This window comes from Gobio gobio (assembly GCF_949357685.1).
Source record: "Gobio gobio genome assembly, chromosome: 10".
In the NCBI taxonomy this organism is placed as follows: domain Eukaryota; kingdom Metazoa; phylum Chordata; class Actinopteri; order Cypriniformes; family Gobionidae; genus Gobio; species Gobio gobio.
In genome coordinates this window covers 7356513-7380120 of record NC_137116.1, presented here as the reverse complement: position 1 = coordinate 7380120, position 23608 = coordinate 7356513, and the positions used below count along the sequence as shown (strand labels likewise).

Genomic DNA, 23608 nt, shown 5'->3' with positions numbered 1-23608 from the left:
CTTCAAAATATTTATGCAAGTTGTTTTTTGCTGGAAATAATATTTTTATGATACCAAAATGATAGATCCCAGTGAAATTTCCAATCTCAATACCACAGAAATAAGATATTTACCTCAAAATATACTGATCAGAAAATGTGACCCAAAACACCCTAATGTACATTACTGATGACAAAAATATTACATTTCAATAAAATATAATCATGTGAGATCATGCATGAACCTATGGGAATGTCCTTTTACTGATTTTCACAGTAAATTGTATATCGCGGTCATTTTTTTCGGTCACATCAGTGTTTCATTCACCAAATGTCCATTATGTGTGTTTATATGAGGACTGGATTTCATGCTCTTTCTCTCTGGGATGTATCAGCCCGCAGGAGCCCGGAGGACGCTGAAAGAGACCATTGTGTTCTCAGAGTCCGTGTCTGCACTCGCTCAGAAACAGGCCGCACGATATGACCTCCTGCTTCCAGAGGATGCTGGGTAATGTAGTTCACACATTGTGGCAGATGACAAGAATGACACTGACTGTAAACCCCCAGAAATATGATTAAAAGAATAGTTCAACGTAAATGTTTCCAAAAGAGGGAGAAAAAAAAATATTGAGAGATCGATTATGTTGGTCAGAAGAGAAAGATTTGCCGTCACTCCTCCTTTGTTGTATTAGAAACACTCATACAGCAGTGTTAACTAGTTTTCTGAAATGTTATGGCATGGTAAGAAAACATATACCGCATCTTCACAGTCTGTGAAAAGGGTCCACTATCCACCAGTGCATTTAATGCTAAATAAAGTAAACTATTTCCTGTGAATGTGTGAGACTTATGATTCATTAGTCATATGATTCATTCACTAGTTAAGTAACTAGAAGAATAACAAGTGCAGTAAACTGTAAAATGATAAAATATGATGATAAATACCAGTTTGCAATATCAAGCAGCATAATGGACAGTTTTTGTTTGGCTAAAATAATCGCACATTCATGTTCATGTGAGCAAATTCTTTATGAGTGAGTCATTGAATCATTCATTTAAGAGATTTGTTTAAAAACGCTGATTTGTCCAGTTAGTAATGAAACAAGTGAATTCTTTATGAGTGAGTCATTGAATCATTCATTTAGGAGATTCATTCAAAAATGCTGATTCATCCAGTTAGTAATGAAACAAGTGAATTCTTTATGAGCGAGTCATTGAATCATTCATTTAGGAGATTCATTCAAAAATGCTGATTCATCCAGTTAGTAATGAAACAAGTGAATTCTTTATGAGCGAGTCATTGAATCATTCATTTAGGAGATTCATTCAAAAATGCTGATTCATCCAGTTAGTAATGAAACAAGTGAATTCTTTATGAGCGAGTCATTGAATCATTCTCGCAAACTGATTTTTTTTTTTAAATAACTTAAAATACATTTTAAATAGACTGCAGCAATTAACATTTTGCCAGAACCTCTAGTAAATGACATGTTATTTTATTTAGTTGTCGTGGGAGAATTGTGATCTCAGTTTGAAACAAAGAGATTGTGATTCTCAATTTTATCCAGAATCGTGCAGCTGTACATTCAGCGCATGCGTTCCCTATTGATGAGTGACCGATTTACAACAAATGTGGAAGCAAAACATCTAAGCTTAAAAAATAAGTTTGGGTTGATCAACCGAGAGTTTGAAGTTAACCCTTCTTTCAGGAATTTCTCCCAGAAACCTCAAATATTCAAGTTACAAATGTCAGTGCCTGCTCTTAGGTTAAAAATAAGCGGGATAGAAAAGAGTAGCTTGGACATTTGGTTAAACTACGCTTGTGTGTTTTTGGTGAACTGTTCTTAATTTTTTAATCTCATTAAGTAAATTTACACACACATTGAGCTTATGTCTGTCTGCCTGTCTTCAGCTTCCTGGAAGGAGACGAGGATGAAGACACATGTACAATCTCTCAAGATGACATAGCAGATGCGGTTGACATCACTTCTGGATCAAAGGTGAATTCTTTTAGGACTTTTGAACACTAGAAACTGCAGCAAGGCCAATAATAAACAGAACTTGTTGATCAGTTAAGCAAGAATGTGGTGCCAGTAGCCGCTTTCACACAAACGGTTTTTACTGGTAAATTACCTCTTAGAGATTGTATGTGAACCAGACCTTTTCAAAAAGCCTTTCCAATATGATTCTGTGTTAAAGAATAAGATTACCACAGTATGAGGTCAGGACAGACTGATGTCGGAAGTCTGCTTTGGGCTAATCACAAAGCTCTGGCGAAGATGATGCGATTAGTCTGTGCTGTTTACAGTGAGCTCAGCTGCTTTTTAATAGATTTTCTATGCAAACTTTAAAAATGCACCTCTAGACCCAATTCATCAGCACTGCGGCTCCGTGTTTTTAAGAGCAAAAATGCATTCTTTGTGATCAGACCCTTTACATCTGTCAATCAAAGTAAAGAAAAAAGTAGGGATGCACGATATTGGATTTTTGCCTATATCCGATATGCCGATATTTTTCAACTAATTTTGGCCGATATCGATACCGATATATGTTTATATTTTTTCCCTTTGTTTGGAAACCACCATTTTGAGCAAAAACATTTTTTTTTTTTCATTCTGATTTCAGATTTCTGAGGTCTCCTTTCTAAAAGGATACTTGTTAAACATAAATAAATGTTAATAAAGTTCTTTTTATAATAAGAGTATATTAAAAGCGCTGAAAATAACAATAATAAAGTTATTTTATTATAGTGATTTTTTTTTTTTATCCAGACAGATGCAGTTGTAACCTAAATATTTTATATTTGGATGTAATGTTTGTGCACATGAAGTGGGGGTGGCATGGCATCAGTTGATGCTGTCTTTAGCTTAAAAAAAAAAAATACAATAATTTTTGTGCTCCTTGGATTCTTTTTCATCATCCATTTCATAAAATTTTATTACAGAAAAATAAACTGTATATAAAAGTATTTAATTTACAAGTGTCTTGCTTGTGTTTTGACATCATTACTGCTTTATTTATTCAGAAAAAGAAGCAACTTCTATTTATTTGTGTATTCTACTTTTCATTTTATTACTATAACAACAGCGCCCCCACTAAATAGTAGAGTTGTTCCGATTCCGATACTAGTATCGGAAATATCACCGATACCACAAAAAATTCTGGCATCGGTATCGGCGAGTACTTGAACCCATGTACCGATCCGATACCATTTTCTTAAACAAGACCTATTTATGACCGCGAGCTTTGCCTAACCACTGCACGGTTCTTCTTCGGTGCTCAGAATGCATTGCAGACACAGGAAGTTGTGCTGTGTTGCCACAAAGAACCACTGTTTAGAGCAGCGAAGAAGAAATGAAAACGTGTTAGCAGTATGTCCGCTGTTTACCGGCTGTTTAGCAGTATTTCGTCTCTGTGTGGATGGCGAGCGCGCACACACACACACGCGAGTGACACTCGCCCGCTGTCTTTATAATCTCTGCCGTGTGTCACTATCAAGCGGCAAACTCCACCAGTTTGTCTACGTCCATATTCACAGTCTATGGGCACTATATGAGGACACGAATGCATAAACTGTCACTTCATGAGAATTTACCGTTTCATTTGGGAAAACTGTCATTAAAGGAACACAGACACTGAAATATTTTCACGGCAACCCGTCAAAATAAAAGTTTGGTTTAAAACAGTTTAAATTGACAGAATATATTAGGCTACTGCTGTACAGTAGATTTAGCTACGTCTCTATGTAATAATAATACGTCTCTTCTACTACTACTACTACTAATAATAATAATAATGCCTAGATGGTTGCTTATTTTTCACTTGTTTTGTTGTAAAGAGATTATTTTCTGATTAATCTATATTTTTATATTCCTACATTTATTTGTTGCACTGTTTTTTATACAGTACTGTTATATTGTACAACTAAAATACCTTTTTCAGTTTGCAGTGTTAGATTTGTGGCTGCATTTGAAGTTCTTTTTCGCTTAAGAAAAATAAATAATATTACTGTCAAATGAATGTCAGATAATAAAAATTCTGTAATGAATACAGTAGTTCACTGTATGTATTTTTTCATGTTTTATTAAGGGATAAGTTTGAAACACACCATAAAATAATTCTAGAAATTCATACAAGGCTAGTAGTATATACAGCTGTATATACAGATACACACCCAGGTATCGGATCAGTACTCGGTATCGGCCGATACCCTGAGCCCAGGTATCGGGAAGGGAAAAAGGGTATCGGAACTAGGGCTGCTCGATTATGGAAAAAATCATAATCACGATTATTTTGGTCAATATTGAAATCACGATTATGTAACACGATTATTTATCATGACTTTGGGAATGTTTGTATTTATTAAAAATACACCTTTCAACAATTCAATTGAAATTGTAACATTTGTTGTACTTTTTGAACTATTAAAATAAATAATATAACATATATTCAAATCAAAGTATAAAAGTATTCACGTAAAAATGATAACCACAAATAAATAAGATCAACAATATGGTTCGGCTAGATATGCTTTTCAGGTACGTCTAACATTAGTTTTCAGGTACAGAAATGTATCAAATGTAAAATAACATTGCATATTTGAGTGCATAAATTAAAGATGAATCCTATTAAACTTACAAAAGCTATTCAATCCGGATCGGATATGCGTCGTCTTTATCGACTGTATAAAGTTCACTTAAGGCATATACAGACTATGTCTGCTAGGATACTCATCAAGATGGACATGTTGACATACGTTTTGTGTGAGTTTGTCCGTTCAAGAGCAAGACTTGAAAGAGAACTCAATATTTGCGCGCTGTGAGACCTGTGCACGCTCTCGGATGAGCGCACAGAGATACATTTTCTCACTGCGCGCGGCTTCTTATTCACGTCTTCTGGCACTAAACCCGGGTGACGACGGTGAAAACGACTGGTCATATTCAAACATACTGCAGCACTCGCATGCATTGAACAAAGTTTACAAAGAGAGAATTATTTGAAAAATATTAGGGGAAAAAAGGACGTTTACACGGCACCCCTGCTCTCGTCAGTTTTTGTTTCTTTATTAGATTGTCATAGGTCACTCTGTGTTTAATTTTCAAGTGGTTAAACAAATTCGTGGTGTTCCCTTGCGTTGCAGCCACTACCATGTAGAAAATCTTGCACGTCGCATGTTTCTGCTCGTCGTCTGTTTCCTCGAAGCCAAACTGTTCCCAGACAACGGAGTTGGTTTTGCCTTTTTTGCTCACCAAACGCTGCTGTAACTGCCCTCCTTCTGCCATCTTTACTCGCGCCGAGTTTTTAAATTCCAGCGGATGATATGCACACGAGACTCACGAACTGAGAGAGTTTGTGGCTTCGGGAGGGGCGGATGAACGCGTGCGCGTTTCATTCAGAACGCAAGACAAAATAAGAGTGTTCTTGCAAAACTGAACATGGCAAAATCATCGTTTTTTTCTCGATTGTACTATTTTGGTGATCGTTGGGAGGCAAAATCTAAATCGAAATTCGATTAATTGCACAGCCCTAATCGGAACATCTCTACTAAATAGGCTATATATAACATTCTACTGGGCGGGCACTAGGACCTGGAGGGGCTTCAGCTTGTTTTGGGCTAGTTTTGTTGTGAAAACCTGGCAGTCCTGGGTTGATTCACAAATTCAAGGCAGCATTTAAAACTGTCAAAATAAATCACTGTACATGCAATGTATTTGCTTGTTTTCACTTCAAGAATGACCACACGGCTGACATGATCTTATCGCTGTAGCAGTCCTTGCACACGTGAGTTATTGCAGGCTCCAACACGTTATCATATCGGCAAGGCATATCGGCGTAATTTTTTGTATCAGCCGTTGCCGGTTTTTATATTTTAAGCGTTTATCGGACGATTCCGATGTCGTGCCGATAATATTGTGCATCCCTAGCAAAAAGCGCTTCTCAGACAACGGTGCAGCCAATTTTTTTGATGACCCGATTACATCTTCTTTTTAAAGTGACCCATATCTGATATCTGCATTTACACTACACTTGACAAAACAAACTAAAAATAGCATCATGATGTCAAGAAATAAATTTCAATAGTACAGTTTAATTTATTGACTTGGAATTCATAGAAAAAAAATGTATGCAATAGTTTATCTGTATATAAAATCATTATATAGTACAAATTCTTCAAGACAGTGCTTATGTCCACAGATCCGCTGTAGACGTTAGTGTGCACTAATGGTCTGGTGGTAGAGCTTTTGTTGAGCATGTCAGAGGTTCTGGGTTCGAATGTTGGTAAAAAGACTGAATGTAATTGCTTGTGTGAAAAGCATGTATGGTATGTTCACCAGAATATTCAATCTGGTAATTTTACATTAAATTTACCATGTTTAATGTGTAAAAGGGGGTAATAATGAATTTCACAGATGCATATTGCTGCTTTGTGTCCTCAGACTGAGGCCTTTCATAAGCGTGTCAAATCGGCCCCTGCAGCCTCGTCCCCGAATTAATTTATATTCAAAAGCACAGATAAAAGCTTGAACATGAATGCTCTTTTCTGCTTAGATGTTCCAGTGATAAATGTGTTGTATTATGTGTTGTCCAGGGAACCCTTCTTCTATTATTGAACCATATTTAATTTAGATCAAGCCACATGCAGCAGTGTTGCGAAATTACAGAAAGAGAAATGATTCAAATTAAATGTCTTTGGAAATCAAGGAAAAATCGAGTATTTCTGCTTTGCAACTACCCATTTGTTAAATATGACATATTTAGAAAGTGAACAAGCATGTTTAAATGGTAGTGTAAAATCGACCTTAGCAAACACAGTTTTCATGTCCCGCTGCACTCAGAGATTCACTGTATTTGGTCTGTTCTCTCCCCACAGTACTTCAACTTGCATCTCTCCCAGTTTGGGCCGTATAGGCTTGACTACAGCAGAAATGGACGGTATGTGCTAAAGGATTTATGCATGTATTCTAGTTCAGAATGGATGGATAAGTTGATGTACTTATATTAAAAGGGTCAGTAACAACTAAGTGTCTGATATAATTTCAAACTTGTTTATTAATAAATGTTGGGGGAAACCACTTCTTATGTGTTTATAAATTAAAAACCCATGGGTCATTTCCAAGTGGAGCACCAGGTCTGTCATTCATAGCAATGTAAATATCAACTTTACGACTGCAACTTTACACGTGTAAATGTTCCAAAAAATACAAATTAGCTGTTTTTAACTTTTTATTCATCAATGAATCCTGAAAAAAAATATTAGGCAGCAAAACTGTTTCCACCATTGATATTAAATCATCATAGATGCTGAAAAATCCAATAGTATTCAGCTGCAGCCCCACAGCACACAGTTTCAGAACCCCATCCATGGAACCGGAAGTGAGGGGCGGGGCTTAAAGAGCACCTATCATGGAATTTTGAAATTTACCTTTCATGTAGTGTGTAACATAGATCTAAGTGAACAAAAACATCCTGCAAAGTTTTAAATATGACAGTGCACCGTATATATAGTTATTTTCTTTCAAAAGTAAGAGTCGACTTTGAGTCATTTTTAAGAATCGTTAGAAGACCGAAGCTTTTTCTCTGACTAGATGGCGTCAACTTGTCAAGTTATCTGAATACGATACGCCCACTTATTGCTCTCCAAGACGCCAGTGAAAACTAGAAAACATCATGGCGACGAGACGCTGTGTTCTGAAGTTAACTTTTTTTCATCTGCCCAAGGATGAGCATTTGAAGACTAAGTGGCTTGAAGGCAAACCATACATCGTCGCGATTGTGTGTTTATTAGTCTACAAATGTCTCTATTTGCATGTTTCGCAATCTCAGGAAGCTTTTATTATGGACTTCTATTATGGCACATGGTATCTTCTTCGTCTGTCTGTACCATATATGGACTACATGTGCACAGAGCGCCCTCCGGCTGCCAGTATGAATTGAAAACAACACATAAGAGACTCAATCGCTCATGATTAGGCTACATCTGCGCATTTTGAGGAAGTATTGAATAAAAAATACTCCTCTGTTTAGAAATTTGACACAGACATATGAAAATCTATCAATATTTCTCCTCATCTGCACACTTTTGAACTAAAAGCCCTGAGGGATGTTGATTTGTCGCGAGTCTTAGTGAGGAGAATAGAGGAGTTTTTTTATGAATGAGATCAGCTGAGGCTCATATGACAATCAAACGGTACCGACGCGTTGTTCATATTCATAACTCCTGACACATATTAACAAATTACTGTCACTATAAGACTTTGAGAATAAAACAGAGGTAAAAAATGGAAGCTTGACTCTTAGATCTTTTAAATGATGTATAGATTGACATGGTAATTACTTACATCTGACAGTCATTTGAGCTAATTTAAACAAATAAAGCTTGAGGACGAATGCGCCCTAAATCCAGTTAAGAGGTTTCCGAAAACCATTTATGGTGATGTGCATTCCGTTTCCGAAAATATCTGCACAGACTATACCAATCACAACTGACTGGGTCATCGGACCAATCACCGCAGATTAGAGTCACGTAAAGGCGGGGTTTTGAAAAGTGAATCACTAAAGGAATCATTTGAGAATCGCTGTCAAAACAGGTAAAAATAAATGCATATTTTAAGAAAACTAAAGTCTTTTTTGTCATTGCATGCATGCAAAACTGTTGTTGGGGACTTCTAAAACAATATTTGGAACATTTTAAATGCCATAATAGGTGCTCTTTAAACAGTCATGGTTGCACTATCCATATATGTAATCGTCTTTTGTTAAATTTTGATTGGATCAATGTCTACAATATTTAACAACAATACTTTTAAATAAAGTCACTTTTCTGTTCATATAATATGAACAATGTCCTGATGTACAATGATCAACATTTTAAAACATAGCCTATGGATCATGCTTAATATCAATGCATACAGTAGTTCATGGAAACGGGCTAAAACTGTACACAGTTTTTATTTTTAAAATATTAATAAATGTATAACATGTTGTAAAGTGTTTCCCATTTGAATATAGATATATTAGTATTATTTCGTTCACATTCATGTTGTTACAAATAATACTGAAAGAAAATAGCCTATGAGATTTAATGTTAATGGACACAAACACTGTAGTTTATTGTTACTTCAACAATACTAAAACTTTTTTTATTATTTAAAAAATATATTAGGCCTAATACATTTGTAACATGTTATAAAGTGTTTCCCATTTGACTCTATATTCAATCGTATTATTTCGATTGAAAATAGACAGAGATTGTGACATTTCTATTTGTCAAATAAAAATAACCATTTAATACAAGTGAAAAATGTGTTTCTCTGAAAGAAAACAAATAGGACATATATAAAATATTTCTAAAATAATAGGTTTAAAACAAATTTAAACGGCACATAATAAAAAATAAAAACATGCAAAAAAGTTATTTTAAAACACAAAAACTTGTGACTCTTAAGCCCATATCATGGCATTTCTGTAGAAATGCTTGAAAGATGAAAGTGTTTTCATCCCTGAAAAAGAAATGAATACGTTTTATTAATTATTTAATATTAAGACAAATAATATCTTTTGACAAATGCAAAAAAGCTTTAATGATAAAACGTGAAAGACGTGAACAGATTCAATATTCTGGTGTGCTGCGGGGCTGCAGCTGGATATATCTCAAATTCAGCTTTGATCACAGGAATAAATTATACTTTATGTATATTAAAATAGAACATCATTATTTTAAATGGTAATATTTCATAATATTACTGTTTTTTTCTGTATTTATGATCAAATAAATGCAGTTTTGGTGAGCAGAAGAGACGACTTTCAAAAACATAAAATATGAATTATTCCAAACTTTTGACCGGTACTGTGGTATGTATGTATGTATATGAAAAATACTGTACCTTGATTAATAATATTCTGACAATTGTTTCATTGGCAGATTGTTTGTATTATACTCATAATCATATAAAGTGTGTGTGAAGTAGATTTCTGTTGCAGTGCTCTTCACTCGTCTCACTCACATGTACACACACATTTTTGGAACCTAGTAAATGCATTTTTGTCTTTTCTTGGAACTGCTATAAACATGTTAACACATTATTATTGACAGACAACTGTCTTTTCCCCTGAAAACTGTCAGTTTTTACCAGTCATTTTTTCCATTTAAAACCATAATTAATCTTATTAATCAAAGTCAAAATCAAATGATCAAATTTGAAAGAAAAAACAAGTCTGTTCTTTTTCTCAGGACATTTACATTAAGAAAAATTGAAAATGTGTTCATTATAGAAGAGGTTAATTAAATTGCCTTTTGTATTTATTTATTTATTTATTTATTTGTCTGCAACAGGCATCTGCTATTGGGTGGAAAGAAAGGTCATGTTGCCTGCATCGACTGGCAGTCCAAAGACCTGATGTGTGAGATGAATGTCATGGAAACGGTGAATGACGTCAAGTAAGTGCACCTCCATTAAGACGCATCTCTTCTGTCGCACATGCTTCACATGTAGTGTAGTGACTATTCTCCCTTTTAGAAAATGCTGAATATATTTTTAGATTTTGTTTTGCCTGGCTGGCTAAAACAATGATTTTAAAGCTTGTCCAAACCCTTGTCTTCGTGAACAGTAACGCCAGTGTCTGACTGACCAGTTTTCAGCTGATTTCTAGTTGTAAGCCTCATTTCTGTAATCACTGGGAAATCACCGGGAGTTTTTGGGTGCGGCAGAGTTAATTGTTCCTTCCATCTATAAAATATCACTTGGAAATATCAGCCTGTCGACAGCTTGCGGTCTCTGGGCTGTGGTAGTAGGGTGGGTGATAAAACTGTTCAAATTATAATGTATACTGCTGATGATATTTGGTCTGGACTCCATCACAGCTTTCATTGGTCGAGGATCACCCATCTTGACTGACATGTAACTCAACCAATCACAGTTAGTTTTGTCCTGCGTCATGTTTAGGGGCATGAAAAGTCAACAATAACAGACTGGCGTGTAAAACTCCTGGGCACTGTGAAATAGAGATGCACCGTTCATTTTTACTATAAGTTAATTTAAGACATTATTTAACTAATTTAAAGGTGCACTATGTAAAATCTTTGTAGTAAAATATCCAAAAACCACTAGGCCAGTGTTATACATTTTGTTCAGTTGAGTACTTACAATATCCCAAATGTTTCCAACTATTTGTAAATGGTGAGAAAAATGCTATTTTAACCAAGGAACCGGGACGTGTGAAGGAGTCGCCTGTCGATTGAATCTGCGTTACCCCCGGTTTCCGGTTTTATTTTGCAGAAATGCTTTACTCTTACTGCAGTGTGAACAAGTGCCATAGCAGCCCCCGCGCGAATGCACAGAATAACGTCATAACATCATTTTCAACACACTTGGATGTATCTAATATAATAAACAGAGCTGCGTTACCTCATACACAAGACCGGAAAACCGGAAGTGGTGCCGGCGACTGTAGCAAAATAACAGTCCGGCCTTGCTCAGCTCCCAAAACACTCGGTCCTGCTCTCCTTCATACTACAGTAACGTTAATAATCGCATCCATGAACATAATTTCTGCCCGAGTCCTATCCCTATTCTTTTCCACCGGCTGTGAGGTGAAGACCACATGTCCCAAGATTCTGCTCTCAAATGTGGCGTCATCAAACTACGCCTTTTGTTTTGAATAGGCGACCTCTAGCTTTAAGACTGCTCTTATGAGAATACTCCACAAAACTGGCATTTTGGCATAATTCTGTGTTATTTTTTGTTCAAGTGTGAAAGAGAACTGGATTCTGTTGCTCTGTCTGTGTGCGTCGTTTGTGTGTGTCATAGTCAGGACATTCTCAGACAGCGCATTCTCTTTTGTCTTTCTGTGCGTCGTGTGTGTCATAGTCAGGACATTGACAGACAGTGTGTTCTCTTTTGTCTCGTTGCGCTTGAATAGTTTAAAAGCATTTGCATGAATAAGAGCGTGATCATATAATGTAACGCTAGCCAAAGGATGACCGAAAAAACGGATGCTGTGTTAATTGCGTTAAACTGGAAAAATGTATTGCATGCATTAACATTGACCGCACTAGTTTTTATCACTATGCCTGTGCTTTAGTCATGAGTTATGGTCTCACTCTCTGTGCTCCTCCAGGTGGCTTCATACGGAGGCCATGTTTGCTGTGGCTCAGAACCGATGGCTCTACATCTATGACTCTAAAGGTGTGGAGCTCCACTGCGTGAAGAAATTCAACGACGTCTTGAAGATGCAGTTTCTGCCATACCACTTCCTACTCGCCACTGCGGTGCGTCAACAAATGCTTCTGGCAAAACCTTGAACTCCTTTAAGGCTTTGTTCCAAATAGAAATGACGGTGCACTGTTATTTTGAAAGTACTGAAAAAGTTGTTTGTTCAGTGTCAATGTACAGTTTATTCATTTCAGGCTATTCTAGAGTTTAGGAGCCAAGTGTGAGAGGCTTCAGTAGACTCAAAAGTCCAGCATTTTGTGTCCTTAAAGTGCAAGATTGGTTACATACAAAGACGCTAGACCATCTAGGGCCTTATAAGTGAGCAGCAATATTTATAAACGATATGGATGGTTATCTTGTAGGGCCAGTTGTTCAAAACATTTAATCTGGATCAAAATTTTCTGGATTTGGAAATCCCAAATTTTGCTATCCAGGATCAGGTAAACCATCTTACTTTGTGCCGTTTTTTTCAAAGCAAAATTGGATTGGATCAGCCTGATCCAGATACACACTTTTTCAGATTACCAAATCTGGATTACTAGTGCTCTACGGAGCCCCTAAAGGGACACGGTGATGGAAAAAATGTGAGTTGGGGAAAAAAAAATTAAAATGCTTTTGCGCGCTCTCTCAAGAAAAGTTTCACGTAGCGTTCACCTGAGAAACCTAGCGTTTGCTTGTGAAGAACTTTTGACTGGTTCATCTCTTATAATTGATAAGAAGTAAAAAGTCTTATAAGTGATAAAAAAAAACACTTTTAAAATTTAATATAATATTTTTGTTTGATATTTACAGCTGTTTGGGGATTATTTTATGGCGGCTAAATATTTTATTACTTTGACTGTAGGCTACCAAAAGGCTTAATGTCTGCTTCTAATGTATTGCTTTAACAATTAGCCTAACTAATCAAGAGCAAAATAATGTGTTTGTGTATTATATAATACAAAATGTTGTATTTTTCGACCAGTTTTAAAGTTTTGCTACATTTTCTTCCTGGAATCCACCTTGAAATCCTACCCCCTGTTGGGATCAGGATAATCCTGTTTTTTGGATCAAAGTTATCCAAATCCAACTGATAAATTTTGAACAACACAAACTGAAGGTTTGATCCAGATTAAAACTAGATTCTGTGATCTAATCTGTTTTCAGATTCCTTCTTTCCCTTTTTGAACAACCCATTTTCAAGATTTGATCCAATCCGATGGCCGAAATCCGATCAGATTACTTTTGAACAACTGGCCCGTAGGGATAATAAAATTAGGGTGATGTGATCATATATACTTGACCAGCTGCATTTTTGGACTAAATGTAGTGTTTTATTGAAGATGCAGGACTACCATCTTTAGCAGGGTTGCCAACTCTCACGCATTTGGCGTGATACTCACGCTTTCAGGCTGTGTCTCACGCTCTCACGCTGCCCAACATAATCTCACGCCAAATTGCCAAACCTGCTTTTGATATTAAACAAAGTCTCAGCTTTTACATTTTTAAAAAAAAGTTTTAATGTGAAATTCAAACAATAAATAGCGTTTTGTCGCTACTATGGCATAACAGTTAAAGCCAGAGTGTTGAAAAACGCAGTTGCGACATGCTCTCTCATCCCCCGGCGGCGCGCGGTCACGTGCTTCACGGAGCTCTCAATACTTTCAATACAAGTTTTGGTAAACAGTACAGAATAGTGTGCATTGATTATTACGACAACCATACAGGATCGTTTTATAATGGAGAGTGATGGAGATCAGTGATGCGCGGGTCAATGTATAAACAACCCGCACCCGACCGACGTTTTCAACTAACCCGCCCGCAACTCGGACCGCAAAAAAAAAAGAAGAAAATATTGTACCCGACCCGCTTCCTGACCCGCATTTTTTTAAAGTAATAAATGCTCATCGTAGCTCATTGGGCCATTGAGGAAATGTTTCAGGCCCTGACGTGGTGCGCTCAGAGGTGCAGCGGCGAGAGCAGGCAGTTCTTGAGGCGGCCCATAATTTTCCATTTCAGCTGTCTAGATGCATACTATTGATGAACGCGATGTTTATGTTTCGACCCGGCTTGAAGGTCATCAGCAGGTCAACTGCGAGAAAGCCCTTAAGAGCTAGTTTTCACTTTATGCCAGCTGAGTGATGTAGTTGCTTTTGAATAGAAGCTTCAACTAAATTACATGTTTATTACATAACACTAGACTATAGGCTATCATACAGCATTCAGAAAAAGAACAGTTTGCGCTCCTAATGGATTGATTTATTCATTTAGGCTATTTTGTTTCATTTTCTTAACAATTAAGATGCTGCATGTGTTTATCCAGTCTAATCGATGTGTGCGTCTCTCCCCTGACAACAAAAATCCCGCCCCCTCTCAGAAAATACATAAAACTGACTTTTCTGAGCTATATGCGTTTAAAAGTAGCCTATTAAAATGGCACAATGGCATTGCTCAGTTCAACGTGTTGGGAAAGCGGGCATTTTGTCCCGCGTCAGTATTTATTAAAAAGTTAATAACGCTCAACATTCAAAAGGAAAATAAGGATGACCCGACCGACCGCGACCCGAATATCATTAAAAATTATTTTGGATGACTCGTTACCGCGGGTAACCGCGGGTGACCGCAGGCACCCGCTCATTTTGGATCAACCCGCGCATAACTGATGGAGATGCAACAATGTTAACATTAATGTTAATGTTTTTTATTGTATTTAGCCCTCAGGTATTCCTTAATAATTGGTCACACTCAAAGGCTACTCATTGATGATCAAATGTGTCCATACACTATTTTTCAATTGAATAAATGTTCTATATTTTAGTTCAATAATATTTATTGAATATTTTGAGATATTTTGGTACTAAATACTATTTGTGCAATAATTATGGTCCATTAATGACCACTTAAAATATTTTTCTTCTAATATTTGTATTATTTATATTACAATTAGTACAGTAATTAAGGTTCAATTAGAGAATTCTTATTCAAAGAGGCAAATTAGAGTCATTTTGTGGCCCGAAAATAATAATTTCCATTTGTAATGCCATTACCCACTGGTGCCTTTATGGCTTTTTAATCAATATACATGTATCTAATCTAGTTGCTCAAAAAAGTATTGCAGTTTTGCATTTTAATAAATATTTAGATATGATCAAACACTAAATTTCTTTAAATGTGAAATTTTTAAATGTTAATAACGTACATATCCTTATTTCCTATGTGAAAAGTAGGCTATGAATTGATACTGAAATCGAAATCGATATACCGTCAGGGTACAGTGTTTTCCATATGTGAATAATATGTTTTCACCTTTCAGAGTGCCACAGGGTTTCTGCAATATCTGGATGTGTCCGTTGGTAAAGAGATCGCAGCCATCTGCACAAAAATGGGGCGGCTGGATGTGATGGCGCAGAACCCGTATAATGCAGTGATTCACCTGGGTCACCCAAACGGTACCGTCAGTCTGTGGTCGCCCAACCAGAAAGAGCCGCTTGTGAAGATGTTGTGCCATCGGGGTGCTGTGCGTTCCTTAACGGTGGATAAAACCGGCATGTGAGTATCATTATACACTGGAGGAATTCACTTCAGTGCCTGACTCGAGAAATTATACAAATCAGAATTTTTTTTTTTTTTTTTAAAGGAAAAAAATGTGCCATGGCAATACGCAAGTCAGGGCTCGACAGTGCGAGCATTTGCGACTAAAAATAGATGTGTGCGAATTGTACAATGTATTTTTGAGCATGTGTGCAAATAAAAAAATCCATGCGGATCAGTTTTCTTAAATGTAAGATCATAAAAAGTCTTCAATGCCTTAAATGGTATAACAAGCGGCTTAATGATCATTTTAAGGCATCTTTTATTTTGGGTATGAAAAAAAAACATAAATCACGATACTGCCTAATGTGATTATTAAACTTCAAAAGGCTATGATTTCATTAAATTAATGTGAGCACTTCACGTTTCAAAGCCTGAACGTCTTAAGCCCTATTCGCACAGGATTAGTATTACCTGGTGACCTCTAGTAATTTCTAATGATTGCGGAGGTTGTCTGTGATCTTAATCCCGTGTGAATTGGCCATGTCTGTAATTTGTGAAGTAAAAATTCCCCCACAAATTACTTGCCATGTTTGGCCGAACACCGAGGTCCTGTGATAATATTAGTCCCGTGCGAATCGGCATCTCTGTGATTTGGCATAGTCATATATAATTTTTCAAGGTTTTTGTTTCCTGTGCACCTTTTTCGTGAAGACTAGAGGCTGCGTTGGAAACTTTTTGAAGTTCAGTATACAACTATACAATGTGCAGAAAGAGAAAGCTGAAAACCATCAGAAGAGCAAAAACAAAAAGAGTAGATTAGATGGAGATGGATGAAGTGAGGGTGAGGAAATTTTCCCAATGGTTAATTGACATGTGAGAACACCGGTATCACCGGCGGGGGCTTTTAAATCGCTATTTCTAAACTGAAAGTAAAATGTGCACGTCCGCACGGGCATTCATAACTGTGCAGAGCAGCGCAAGTGTTTAATTTCAATTACTTACTATTGAAGTTGAGCTTTTGTATAAAAATATTAATTCTTTTTATTATTATAAAAATCAAAACGACGGAGGGGGCAAGTGATGTAGCTAATCGGTGGCTGAATCACCGACTATCGCAGCAAGCCTAGATGACATGTATGGCAGCATGCGGTAAGCATTTTGTTTGATATATCATACAGCTATACCTTTAACGACAAAATATTTCCAAGTCTTGACATAAGTCAGTAATTTTGAGTAAAATCCAATGCTTCACTTATCCCGTGCGAATGGGGTAATTTCTAAATCACACGAGGTCCACAGATAATACCTATCCTGTGCAAGTAGGGGCTTTAGATGCTGACATGGCATGAAATAAAACAATCTGAAAGCCTGAAGATGGCGCTGTTGTTCGTTCAACAGGCTCACGCAATCAATGAATAGCGCATATTTATGCCAGTCCCAGTGTATTTCGGGCTTGTTTATTAAATAAAAATCACGCCGCGTGTCCAATTTCCACCCCGGTTATTATTTGGTTATCCAAACTGTATGTAATTTAAATTTAATTTCCATTTAATTTAAAGTAAACTATTGTAGCTTCTGTCTGGGACGCCCCGTCACAGGGAGGAAAGACTAAGAACATTATTTGACACATATTATTAAATATATAAATTTTACTAGTATCAGTGTTATTATAGTTAACAAAAATTAAAACCATAAAAAAATCTTTACTTGAAATAAATAAATGTTAACTGACATAAAATAAAATGTATGAAATCTTAAACTTAGGTTAATTTCAACTACCAGTAAATGAAAATAAGAAGTTATTTAGTTTCATTAACCTGATGTACCATACTAAAACATTTTTTAAAATTTCAAAAACTAAAAAAAAAAAGATAAAACTACAGAATTACTCAAATGAAAATGTAAGCAGAATTAAATTGAATTTAAAATAATTTTTCACCTTAGGAGCACAGGTGCACCTTGGGAAAAAGTAAGCGTCAAGCCCTGCAAGTATGTGGTAGTTCTTGTGCCTTCTATGGGTATTGAAAACTCAATGGCAATTTTCCAGAAAAACTGGATCATGGACTTGGGCCGTCAATATTTCCTGCAGCATCTCATTCTGTGTCTTTGCTATTTTGCAGATGTGTTTTGTCCATATGCGTTCTTCATCGGATGCTTTCCGTGTCAAATAGGTTATTTATATTCAGTGTCAATTATTATGGGTTTAGCTGTTGTAGCCCTGAACCATACTTTACAAGACCCTTCATGTATACCAATGAAATGTCATATTTGTTTCTTGCAGGTACATGGTGACGTCAGGTCTGGACAGGAAGTTAAAGGTGTACGACATCAGAGCGTTTAAACCTCTTCACTCCTGTTTCCTCCCTGCTGGAGCCTCTTGTCTGTCTCTGAGCCAGAGAGGACTGCTTAGTGCTACTACTGGAGATATTGTACAGGTAGTGTACAGATAAACTTCCTGGATCAACATCCACAGTCCTAACCCAACCCTTAACAATACCTATCCCTGAAATCAGACCAATTGTAACAAAAATCAATCTCAGGTCAAGTCGCCTTTATATGTATAATGCTTTATACAGTACATATTGTTTTAAAGCAGCTTGACAGCGATAAACAGGAAAATCAAGGTATTTGTCATATTTTGGATGAATAAATCAAAAGTAGGTCAGAACACTTAAAGGGACAGTTCACCCATTTACTCGCCCTAATGTCGTTCCAAACCCGTAACAGACCCTAACAAACAATCCCTAAGACCAACTGAAAATTTGGTGATTGCGATTTTGTACACCTATATGGCTAGGCTACTTTCTCATTCCTGCGTGATAGTCACGGATCTTCGCGGCCGTACCATGGCTGCAGCAGCGCAATGATATTACGCAGCGCCTTAAAGTAGCCTCCAGCTAGGTAACTTTCAACGTGACCGTATGTGACCAATGTGACTTTCAGTGTTTTCTCCCAGTCAAAAAAAAAACGAGACGTTTTTTTTCAAAATTACGTTTTTACGCCTGCCATTTTGCGCGTCGGTGTGCACACTCACATTGGCGCCCTTTGTTTAGTCACGAGGCGTTAAACGTCGTTGTCGGTGTGAACAGGCCTAAACTCCGTTAACATATTCAGTAAAAATTCAAAAATGTTATATTTATAACATATGATACAGTTAAGCAACATCACACGACCAAGAGTGCTGTCTTCCTGAATACCATTACGATCGAAAATGTGACATTTAACTGGGTTTCCATCCAAACGTGAAGCAAATTTTTTCAAAGTTCGCAAAAAAGAAAAGAAAGGAAACAAACAAATGTGAATTAGATGCATTTCCATCAAGTTGCTGGAGCGGATGATGGTCGTATTGGTAACCTAGAAACCAACAGTAAATAAAACAAGGCACACGTAGAAAATGGAGACAGGACTGCAATTATTTACGATTGGGCAAGTTATAAATCTAATAGTGCAGTTTTTAATCACCAAACTGAATGCTTTGCACAGAAGAATTGCAAAATATTTGATGAAGGCACTAGCAGCAAGGTCATCATATGGGAAAGATGACGTCACAGTATTTTTGTGAGGTCGTAGTAACCAGACATTTTACTCAACCTTTGGCTACGACATTTCAGAACGTCAGAGGCCACATTTGAAATGTTAAGCAACATTATTGACACCATCAGGAAACAGCCGATTAGTCACGTGGGTCAGTTCGCTACATCTGAATATTGGATGCAATATTGGCTGTTTTTTGTTCTGTTTCAGCAGCGAAAATAGTTCCAAATGAAGATCACAGCAGAAACATTGCGCATCTCACAGCAACACACTTTCAATACTAAATGATTCATTGTTTTCAAACGAATCGAGTGAAAGATTCAATGACTCATTCATAAACAACTGCCTCATTCTTGAAAGAATCAGCCGTGTGAATGAATCGTTTGAATGATTGACTCACTCATTAAGATGGTTTAGTTAAATAGATGGTTTGTTTAGTTTAGTTTCATGACATCTGTATTGCAAACCCCTCCATGTTGCTGTTGTTTTTGGCATATGCCTATCAACGCAATGTCACTGTTGTAGAAACCAGATATTCCGGAAAACAAAAGAGTGCCACGGGGACACACAGATCAGATTTGAACAGTTGCCATACCCAGTATGGCCAGTCAATAATTTGGATCAGATTCCAATCAGATTTGAACTGACGTGTGAAGGTAGTCTTAGAGTTGTCTGTATGCATCCACAGGTTTATCAGAACGTTTGTGGAAGCAGTCCTTTATCCAAACCCTACATGGCTCACCGGCTTCGAGGGCAAGTCTGCGGTGTTGCGTACTGCCCCTTTGAGGATGTTCTGGGAATCGGACATGGACAGGGCTTCACCAGCATGATTGTTCCAGGTAAGACACAAATACATCACAGTTCACACAAAGGACATGCTTACTCCTTCATGCCTGGAGTCTTGCATGTAGCTGTGTTAAGTTTTTATATATAATGTGTATATTATGTATGTGTATATATGTTTTGTTTAATTTCAATTAATGTTTATTTTATTTCAGGCAACAAAATGTATGATTTTAGTTGTAGTTTCAGTTGCTGTGTCGATAAGACTAAAAGTTAATCGTTCAGCATATGTAGTTGTTAAAACAAAGCTTTTTATATTAAACAAAGGAATCTGTCAAATTTCACCCTCTGACCTGGAACCAGTAATAAACTCTTACATTAACACGCGGCAGATAGAATGGGATAAATGCCACGGAAAAAAGACACCAAAATGAAGTAAAATGCTCCCTAAATTCAAAATAAGGGGGCAACAATGGCCCTGCACAATTAATTGTAGCCTAATTGTGATGGCTAGACGACTGGGTCAGAGCATCTCCAAAACTGCAGCTCTTGTGGGGTGTTCCCGGTCTGCAGTGGTCAGTATCTATCAAAAGTGCTCCAAGGAAGGATCAGTGGTGAACCGGCGACAGGGTCATGGGCAGCCAAGGCTCATTGATGCACGTGGGGAGCGAAGGCTGGCCCGTGTGGTCAGACCAAACAGACGAGCCACTGTAGCTCAAATTGCTCAAGACATTAAGGCTGGTTCTGATAGAAAGGTGTCAGAATACACAGTGCATCACAGTTTGTTGTGTATGGGGCTGCATAGCCGCAGACCAGTCAGGGTGCCCATGCTGCCCCCAGTACACCACCGAAAGCGCCAACAGTGGCACGTGAGAACTGGTCCATCAGAACTGGACCACGGAGCAATGGAAGAAGATGGCCTGGTCTGATGAATCATGTTTTCTTTTACATCATGTGGATGGCCGTGTGCGTCGCTTACCTGGGCAACACATGGCACCAGGATGCACTATGGGAAGAAGGCAAGCCGGCGGAGGCAGTGTGATGCTTTGAACAATGTTCTGCTGGGAAACCTTGGGTCCTGCCATCCATGTGGATGTTACTTTGACACCACCTACCTAAGCATTGTTGCAGACCATGTACACCCTTTCATGGAAACGGTATTTCCTGGTGGCTGTGGCTCTTTCAGCAGATAATGCGCTTACCACAAAGCAAAAATGGTTCAGGAATGATTTGAGGGGCACAACATTGAGTTCGAGGTGTTGACTTGGCCTCTAAATTCCCCAGATCTCAATCCAATCGAGCAACTGCGGGATGTACTGAACAAACAAGTCCGATCCATGGAGGCCCCATCTCACAACTTACAGGACTTAAAGGATCGGCTGCTAACATCACAGCACACCTTCAGGGGTCTAGTGGAGTCCTTGCCTCGACGGGTCAGGGATGTTTTGGCAGCAAAAGGGGGACCAGCACAATATTAGGATAAATGCCTGAATATATGGATTATGCCTGATCAGTGTATGTTGGTGTATAAATATTATCTAAGGTGGCATACTGGCACACACAATGCGGAATTAGTGAAGGAAAATCTACCATGGTTTCTTAATCCGTTTCTTTCAGTATATGGCAGAGCTGCATGGCTGAATGTCACAAAAAATGTACAGGTCACATGTCTTGAATGCAAATTCTTGAATTTGTCTCTTTAGGTGCAGGAGAACCGAATTTTGATGCCCTTGATACCAACCCGTACCGCAGCTCTAAGCAGAGACAGGAGTGGGAGGTCAAGGCTCTGCTGGAGAAGGTGCAACCTGAGCTGATAGGTTTGGACCCGGGACAGCTGGGTAAAGTGGACCAGGCCAGCTTTGAGCAGAGACACAAGGAACGGGTTGAGGCATTGGTAAGTTCAGAACTGGTAACCCTGAAGAGTGATGGAAAGAAAAAGAAAAATCTGTTTGATGTCGTTGGTTTTGATTTTGTCTCGTCTTTGATTCAGGGCTTTGATCCATTGGCAAAAGAGAAATTTAAGCCCAGGAAAAAGAAGAAAGGAAGAAGCTCTGCTGGTGCCGTGGAGAAAAGGAAGAAGAAAGTCGCCCATGAGGATCAGAGGGTATTTCCTTTTATTTTATTTTTTCTCTCTCTGTCTGTTGTCTTTAATGTATTTGCATTTTCAAGCTCACAAGCACCTGAGAATATTTGTATTAGTGGTATTTGATACTGATAATGTTTGAGGTTTGTTAAAACCATTACTCTTATTACACTGGTGTGTTTGGAATCGTCTCACACCGTTTGAGACACAGACACGATGTTTGCTAAGGAGGAGAGGTAACCTTTCTAACCAAGCAGATTCAAATCTCTGACTTGTTGACAACAGGTAAAAAATATATATAGCCTACCATATCTAGAGGCCAGAATATCATGGCTTGAGGGAGTTTGACAGCAAAAAGTCTTTGTACACAATTCTCTCTCTGTATGCTTCTCTTTTTCTCTATTTGTTCACATCACTTCCTCTCTATTGTGATTCTTCTGCAGGACATAATTCGACAATCTATACAAGAGAAAATGGAAAAAAAGAAAGAGCTGAAAGAGAAGTTCAAAGAGAAGAAAGACTTGGGAATGAAGACAACTCTTGACCGTTTCAAGAAGTAGAGCAAAGATCCCTGACCGCTGTGAACATGAGGACTAATTCAAAGGAGAATCGAGTATTCATACAGACATTTTTATAACAAACCTCTGGGTGTCATTTCTATTGTTCCTTGATTGTGTACAAAACAAAGCCTTTTGCTTGCTTAATAAAATACATGTGTGTATGAGTACATATGCATATTTATGTGTCGGCAGTGTCCATCCAATCTGAAACTCAAAATGAGCCGTTCAGCAATGTTATCCAATGTGACGTCACATTGTAACAGGCCCCGCCCATGACTGCTGATGAACTCTGCCCTATTCGTTTAGCTCCGCCCCTCAGTGAGTCACACACAGTCCGCCATGTTGATCTCCTCGCCAGAGCATTCACGTAAGAAATGTCTGTTTGTCTTTAGTTGTTTGATATTAACAGCAGAAATAGCAGCAGGTACTGTATATTACACTGCTGTCACTCTAATACACAGATCTAATATACACATGTGATTTCTTTCCCTGCTGTTTATGTGAATGTGTGTTTTTTGACACAACCTTGTGTGTATTTGACAGTTTAAGTGCAATAAGACGTGAAAGAGAACTCAGTTCAATACTCACGGGACGCTGCATCTGTGCACATGCTTCGGGTGTGTGTGCTCAGCAGTGTTAATTTCGTTGACCAATAATTTTCATCATAATTTTCGTCAACAACCTTTTTTCACTGACGAAAACGAGACGATAACTAAATAAAAACTAGTGTTGGATGACGAAAACTTACTGTCATTTTCGTCAACAAATAAAAACGTGACGAAAATGTTAGGGAAGGACGATTAGGGAAGAGATCCAGTCGGACCGAACTGATATCCTGTGTAACAGATGCGCACATTTGATTTGAACGTGCTGATCTAACCGCTGGAAAACACGACGCTGTTGCACGTTCTACAGGCTCGCGCATCCGCAATACAGCTCTCCAGG

At 37.7% G+C, this 23608-nt stretch overlaps 1 protein-coding gene across 1 annotated transcript in view; it reads left to right on the top strand.

Moving 5' to 3' along the window:
• wdr46 (WD repeat domain 46) overlaps positions 1-22830 on the top strand; it is a 28281-nt gene extending 5451 nt beyond the window's left edge. The window contains exons 4-14 of the mRNA XM_079827282.1: positions 374-486; positions 1891-1978; positions 6850-6911; positions 10312-10416; positions 12096-12246; positions 15483-15718; positions 17985-18138; positions 19926-20076; positions 21724-21914; positions 22011-22124; positions 22547-22830. Coding sequence (XP_079683408.1) covers positions 374-486; positions 1891-1978; positions 6850-6911; positions 10312-10416; positions 12096-12246; positions 15483-15718; positions 17985-18138; positions 19926-20076; positions 21724-21914; positions 22011-22124; positions 22547-22663 — 1482 coding nt within the window. The 3' untranslated portion in view covers positions 22664-22830. The remainder of the gene's footprint in view (positions 1-373; positions 487-1890; positions 1979-6849; positions 6912-10311; positions 10417-12095; positions 12247-15482; positions 15719-17984; positions 18139-19925; positions 20077-21723; positions 21915-22010; positions 22125-22546) is intronic.
• Positions 22831-23608: the final 778 nt, after the last annotated feature.